The sequence below is a fragment of the Rhopilema esculentum genome, chromosome 6, assembly GCF_057945365.1.
Source record: "Rhopilema esculentum isolate cy_ngs chromosome 6, ASM5794536v1, whole genome shotgun sequence".
In the NCBI taxonomy this organism is placed as follows: Eukaryota; Metazoa; Cnidaria; class Scyphozoa; order Rhizostomeae; family Rhizostomatidae; genus Rhopilema; species Rhopilema esculentum.
This window is the reverse complement of record NC_142820.1, coordinates 11,177,292-11,184,718: the sequence shown is the minus strand read 5'-3', so window position 1 is coordinate 11,184,718 and position 7,427 is coordinate 11,177,292. Positions and strand designations below refer to the sequence as shown.

The 7,427-nt window shown below is 33.6% G+C and overlaps 1 protein-coding gene across 1 annotated transcript; it reads right to left on the bottom strand.

Moving 5' to 3' along the window:
* On the bottom strand, positions 1-6,764 carry LOC135686627 (glycine receptor subunit alpha-3). The gene is made up of 8 exons (XM_065202894.2): positions 6,071-6,764; positions 4,676-4,767; positions 3,429-3,496; positions 2,559-2,785; positions 1,976-2,058; positions 1,714-1,860; positions 925-1,250; positions 1-485 (listed from the first exon to the last, which is right to left on the bottom strand). Exons 1-8 carry the CDS (start codon positions 6,154-6,156, stop codon positions 240-242), a joined length of 1,275 nt encoding a protein of 424 aa, XP_065058966.2. The 5' UTR covers positions 6,157-6,764; the 3' UTR covers positions 1-239.
* Between the last annotated feature and the right edge of the window lie 663 nt (positions 6,765-7,427).

Sequence of the window (7,427 nt, the reverse complement as noted above, 5' to 3'; positions counted from 1 at the left end):
TTTGCATAACTTGTTTCTATAAGATTCTATAAGAAAGATATTTATTCTAAAGAGCTAAAGATATTAGCTGTGAGTTTTAAATACGTGTTAAAATAACTCAAACAGAATTAACAGTCGTCTTAGTTAGTTGAAAACTTTTTGTTTTTTCATTCCCAATTTTCATTATTGTCGAATCTTTTAGCCCTTTCAATGGTGTCTTTCCAAATTCATCATTACGAAAGCAGTCCACTTTCATGACATCAGTGACTTAAGTGCAGAAAAGAAACAGCTCCATACATGAAAACAAACACAAAATACAACAGTGGAAACAGGTATCTGCAAACTTTGTCAAGCAGGTGCACTTCATATTCCATGGTTCGATGCTTTGCGACGAGGAAATCTCTTGTCTTGTCAAGAATGCCAAAAATCCCTTTCTTACGCGAGGCCGGCTGTCCATCATCCTCGACGCCAATGTTATTTGCAGCAATTCTTCTTCTTTGCTTTTTCTGTTCAACAAAATCATATAAAAATTGATTTGGAAAGTTTATGATCAGTTTGCCAATGAAAAAGTCTAGCCATAAATGGTATTTTTTGGCTAAACATTTTTCAGCTGAAATTGAAAAAACTGTTCCAAATCAATTTGAAACATATTTTGCTCTATTTTAGATCACTTTCAAGACATTTAAGAACATCGAATAAATACAGACTAAAGTTGTTAGAATACAACAACTAAACTACTATTGATAGCATCATTTAATACTTTTAGACCTTGTGTGAAGAAATTGTACTTAAATGTCATACTTGTTGGGTTCTAGATTCAACAGTCCAAAGAAGATTGGAAGAAATATGTACATGTGATAACAATTCGTTTTTTCTATTTTTAAGGCCTTTTAATGGCCATTCTTGGGTAGAATAAATTGGAAGAGCATGCAAAAATACCCTCACCTTTGACCAGCTAATTGCGGTAACTCCAACGATGGCAAACTGAAAAATTACACCAAAGACGAAAAGCACAGAGATGTTCAGAAATGTCTCCAGGGCATGCGCTGTTCCATAGATATCCATATTTACTCTAACGTGAGCCACCATTTTAGTCAAGGTTAAGAAGGTAGTCACTGGCAGTGCGACTCTTGCAGGAGTAGCTTTGAAATGTATCCAAAACGATACGAAGCTTAAGAACACCAAGCAAATGATTGGAAAGTAATACTCCATTAAGTAAAACCGAATGTCTCTCTTCAAGTAGAAAACCACTTTAAGTTGGTCGAATATTCCTACAATATAAAATTATTAAATCAATATTGATAGTTGCTTGTCTTCATTTTTAACAAAATATCATTGTTCTTTTGCTTTACAAATCTTAAGGAATTTTAAAGCAAATCATTTCTGAAAATATAAGTTCATTAAAGAGTGTGAATCAGTAATTTTCAACTGATTTTTTCTACAGTCTTGAATATTCGTCCACCCTTTAGAGGAGTCGAGCCACTGATAGGGGCACCATTATTGTACTTCCTGCATTATTGTAATTCCACCTTGGTTAGCTTTTTACTTGATTATTGATCTGTTGTGGTACAGGATAGAAACATTGGGCTACTGATACAGATAAATCGTATTTATCGAATTTAGTTAAAACAACTTGCTAAAACGTGGCTGAAAGTCACTAAACCAAAACATTTATTGATTTCTCCTAATCAATTCAAAGAAATTTTAATCATAAGCTGGTATTTTGTTGCCTACCACTGATTCCATAGTCCATGCTAAACTTTAGAGCTTCGATTCTTTCTAGCAGAAATTTTGCCAAGCGGAAAGAATCACTGAGTGAAACACCTGAATTGTCTGTCGAGTTGAAGTATTCAAGTGTGACGCTATCCATGTTAAAAGACCCTGTGAATGCAAACAAGCGATAATTCAAGGCCTTGACTTAGTAAAATAGGACAAGAAATTCACAGAATTTGCTGTTCAATAAACTGGCTACTCGGATATAGTACCATTTACTCACAAGACTCAATTCGCAGGGAGCAGATTTGCTTGTCGAATGGGAACATTTTGAAATCCATTGGACAATAGACTGTAATGCTGACCCTAAAAAGAAAAGACAGATTTGAAGCAACAGTCGTTTTACCAATGCATTTGTACTGAGTAGAAAATTTTGTTAACGTTAGTTTTGCGGCAGACGATGACCCTACCTCGATAATGTCACCATACAGAAAAAACGGAGGAGGGAGGGGGGATATTCCAGGATTTAAAGAAACATTGATAAAGCGGGAGGGGGGGGTCTGGTAATTAACGAGGAGTTAGAAAGTCTTCAATAATACCGAAACTCTATATGGATAAAGATACAAAGTACAACGGAGGACATTCGTAAAAATCAAACAAAAAAAATGAAGTTATAACAAAAATAGTTTCTTCGATCAAAGCAAGGCCAATGACAACAAATATAGAGAGGGATTCTTAATAAAAGAGAAGTGGTCAGAAGTATAGACATGTTTTTAGGGATCTAAGAGTATTGGTAAAACCCCCTCTTATTCACTTTCAAAAATGTTACAGATGAAATAGCACACGCGAAAGAATAAAAATCTAACCTAGTTGTGTAGATGATATGGCCATCAGGATAAATCCAGGCTGATGTCTGCTGCCCTGGAAATGTATCTTGTTTAACTCCCTTTTCTCCGTCAAAAAATATGTCTGGTCTCCAAAAGAATTTGGTAGCGTCTCCTTGTAATGCTATAACATCATCGTCTGTTGTGTTACTAAACATTAGCCTTCTATCCAGCCATTTCATAATGACGTCCACCTCTATATATATATGCTAAAATAATTGAATTAGACACTGAAATAAATAAAAATCACAGAATCACGTAGAAAGGAAAATCAAATATTTTAAAAAATAATCAACTTCAACTAGCATCAACCCAAAATAGAAAAATTGCGATACATGATTGCACTGTCTCTCCACTCGTTTTACGAAGTCTTTGGCCCTATTTTGATGTTGGCATTGGTTAAGGGACAATAACGGCAGTATTCCAAGTTGGTTGTGTCTAACAAAGTGCTTCTGTTGCAAAGCATTATGAGCAAATACACAGCCATCGCTGAAATGTTTTTGAAGCTTCTCAAAATAGGTAGATGAATGGTTCATTAAAATTTCTACCGAAAGCACTAGGTTTAAACACAAGCTCGCCGATGGGAGGTCATTTGAAAATTTTTATGGGTCTTGTAAAGAACAGATAAAGATAAAGAGTTCACTCAAGAATTTATATCAGTTTTTTAAAATAGTCATGATTTTTTGAATGCTTAGAAAAAATTGGCCTATACCAATTAAGGCCATAACTGTAAAAAAGAGTATAACAGGCAAAAATATCAATTAATCTTTTTTTGGCTAAAAACGACAATTTCAGAAACTTATAAAAATGACATAATTGCAATGAAAGGAACCATGGCTAAAAAATACCCACTTCATTGATAAAGTTTAGAGGAACCATGTTCAAAATGTGAGTTGCCACTTTGACATTAACAGCTTCTCCTAGAAAGCAATTGTTATTATTGTTCAAATAGCGTTGAATAAAATTGTTTCCGGTAGTATGATTTTAGTTTAGATATCTTTAACGAAGGAAATTATATTACACATACTGTAGATTTTGATGAGGATAAACCAAATATTACTTTCACCGAACATCACTCTTTAGTCTTCCTTTGCATTTAGTGGAAGAAACTCGTAGGCGTTTCATAGGCTTGCAAACAGTGGAAGAAAATGGCCTTCTTAGGGCGGTGGGTTTCTCCAATTGGTCTTTCCTTTGATATTTTCAGTGGCAAAGTATCCCCAATCCACAAACCCCTCCTCCCATAACTGCTTGCATTTACTAACAACGTTAAATGTAACTTAACACATTTGCTGCTGCAGGTAGCCAGCGGAATGTAATACTTGTCTGTACAGGTCACAAGAAAAATGTAAAAATTCTCATGCCAGTTTTACTAACAACAAGCTGAGCTGGAGCACTGAGATTTCTCGTTATGATGAGAGTCGGGACAGGTAGGAAGCCTAAGCGAGAAATCCTTTGAAATTCCCATTTTATCAATCATTGGTTTTGACAATAACTTTCCAATCCACTATTATAAAATATTCGTTTGCTCACAATTTGTGCTCTGCAGGTACTATCAAAGCTTTGTAACACAACCATTCACAGATTTAGGTGTTTCACAAAAACTGTTGCAATCCACATCTTTAATCACAACTCTTTTACCTCATTTTCTAATAAAAAGCATTTTTTGCGAGACAGAGCTTAAAAATTGCTTTGAAAAAGCAAACCATTTGAAACATGCTGAAACCTTTCGTCTGACATTGTTTAGAGTATAAGACATCAAAAAACGTATATCGAAAACTCTCTTCTAGGAAAAAATAAACCAAACTTTGGAAAGGCCAATTTCGTTTCTGATTTAGCAAGTTTAAAAATGCTTAATGTTTTTAGAGTCATGTTTAAAATTCAGTCAAGCGTATTGTTCATTGTGCGAGGAAAGTTGAAATAAAAAAAACTTAAAAGTGACTTTGCATATATGATAACTAGGCGCTGCGATGTTGCAAATGAACTTTTCTTCTCTTCAATGTTCCTTTTGGATAAAGAGTCAAACCATGAAAGGTATGCATCTGATTATTCCATAAACAAAGTCACTTTTGTTAGTTATTTTTATTTCATTTCTCCTTTACCTCTGTTTCTTGGAGCCAAATTAAGTTTCTGTTTCTTGTAAGACTGCAATATTTCGGATATCCTTGTTGAATTTAATGCAGGTGATACGCCACTAAAACACAGAATATAAGATTAATAAAAATCTTATCTTCTTTTGATTTGATATTTACTATACTTTTGGGCATCATAAATGTCATTGTGACGGCTCAAAACATGGCACGACAAAATTTACAAGCCACAATACTGAACACTCCAGTGCTAAAAACCTTTTAAAAAATCCTATTTTTAAAGATTTGATGGAAATGATTATTTTCGACGACTAGGTACCTATATCTAGGCACCTATATCTGACATAGCTAGATAGATTGAGCAGACTAGGTGTTAGAATTCCTGTTATGTTTTTGTGTTTCTAAAAAGCACCTCTTTATGTTTTGGCATATGCGGGGGAAAAATAAAAAAGCTGGTACTTACAAGAGGTTGGTAACAGAATTAGTTTAAAAAACAAATTACCGGTTGGAAGTCAACGATGCTTATCTCGAGCTTATTTTCTTATAAAAAATGACTGCCTCTATTTTTTAGTAATCCTGTTGTGTTATGGCTACTTACTATACTTAATACTTAAACAATACTTAATAGTAACTATACTTAAACGAGAAACTTTAAACATCAAAAGAGCTGAATCCAAGAACCTGATAGATTGTGGAAGTAAAGTAGAGGAAAACATCAAGATATAAATGCACCATAAATGTTTCGTACATAAACTTCCTAAAAAAGTCCTTCTCTTGTCTATTATTGCTTCAACAATCATATTGTTTCATTATCAATGTATGTGCATCATTAAATAATACTCTTTTTTAATAGGAATTCTACCAAATTTTCCAGCCTTTATCTCCTTAAGGAATGTTCATTTTAACCCTGAGTATATTCTTATTTTTTTTTTTTCAATTCTGATATGGTTTCAGGGGAACATCACCATCTTTTGAATGAAAACCATGCTTTTTTAAAAATGAAATATGTCAGTTCTGCGATTCCTTATTTTGAACATCGCAAAACAGGCACCTGCTGAAAAATGAGACACCAATATACGAGCTGGAGCTGTTTAATATGCTTATAATATTCTTAAAAATTTGATGATTCTGAGCCTGAATATCTATAAAACAATATTATTACAAATGAAGAAGATTTTAATGTATCATACCAATTGTTGTCTACAATTTTGATTTTGAGAGAAATGATTTTAAACCCAAAACAGATTGTCTAGGCTGCGGTTTGTGAACAGGTAAAAATTACTCGAAGTTCGTGGCTTTTGCTTCTTAAATAATAATCGTATTTAAGGCTGTTCTTGAGCAAAATGTAGTAGAAAAAGTGCAAGAAAAGGCTCAATCAAGTAATTACAAAACAAATATGTTACTCACCTGATTATAAAGAGAGCCACCAGAGTTTGCACGATTCTTCCACCCATTACCGTCAATAAAACAGATTCTATATTGATTTTCAGCATGTATTCTTAATTAACTTTTCTTAACTTCATCACATGCAATTAACTTTCGTGGCATAAGTAATGTTCTTTTTTCGTGAATATTCTTCAAAAGCGTTTAGCCAGACTCTGCAGCAATGTAGTTCAGGTCAAAGCACCCTTTGTTGAGATTTGATTATAAAATCTTTAATAAGCCATGAGAATGACTTCCAGCATCCCATTGTTAACATTGAATTAAACACGAAGAGCTATTAACAGCAACTGGTGACCTAGAATTCACAGCTTCTGCATGACACTCGATGTGATTAAAATTCATCAACTTCTCAAACATACCAATGAAGCCCCAACCAGATAAATTTGATAAATATCATCAGGTGTTTGCATACTGCTTAAAGTGAAACAAGAAAAACATCTTCAGGTGAATGAGAACACGCAATTTACAGCCATGCTTTTACCTTTAACGAAATCAGTCGCAACAGGTTATTTGCTAAATAATGACTAACAACATTTCGCAATCTACACAACCGTTTATATTCGTTATACACAAAGCAATCACTTGTCGTATAAAGAGCTAAATAGCCAAATTAGGCACATGACAAAATTTAATTGCTTTTTAAGCTATAAATACTTTCAAGCTAAACTCACTGGTTTGCCTTGAAGAGAATCGCAAATTACGTCACAGCTCAAATATTCTTTGAATTCAAGTAAAGAAGGTTTTTGACCAATGTTATTATTTATGTTTGAAGAATATTATAAAAACAACTGTTAACAAGAATAATTCAGATTTATCGCAGGTGAAATCTAAACTGTTATGAAAACAAAAACATCACAAATCGCAAACTTCTAATTGGAGAGTATATAATAACAGAAGGTGCTTTAAAAGTTGAGTTTGAAGAATACAGAAGAAATGTAGATTGCATTTTTTTATAAGAAAATATGCTAGGGACTAGAACACAGCTTCTTAATTATTGACTTCCATGTTTAAAGTTTCTTGAAGGGCTTTTACAAAACTTAGCGTGATATAACATCAAACAGAACACCCTATAAGTTACAAAGCGTTCATCTATCTATCTATCCATTTCACTTAAATGGGAAATAGGTGCCTAATGGCAAAAATAATCACCTCCAACAGGCAAAAAATGATTCTTAACAAACTCTGCTAGAGCTTGTACATGACATTGGTTTTAGATTTTAGGCAGGTGAAGACTTTACTAAGTCTTGGTGGTGTTGCTTAAAAAATATACCTGCTTGTAAAAACACAATTGTTCACTTCTTATTGCAACGAAAAAAGGATT

What these genes read in the sequence shown, in the direction of transcription:
- LOC135686627 (XM_065202894.2), bottom strand. Translation starts at nt 6,156, where the DNA reads ATGCTGAAAATCAATATAGAATCTGTTTTATTGACGGTAATGGGTGGA. An exon ending in CTCCCTGCGAATTGAGTCTT is followed by an intron (nt 1,861 to 1,975) that starts GTGAGTAAATGG and finishes TTGCATTCACAG; the next exon opens with GGTCTTTTAACATGGATAGC. An exon ending in CCGCAATTAGCTGGTCAAAG is followed by an intron (nt 486 to 924) that starts GTGAGGGTATTT and finishes TTTGTTGAACAG; the next exon opens with AAAAAGCAAAGAAGAAGAAT.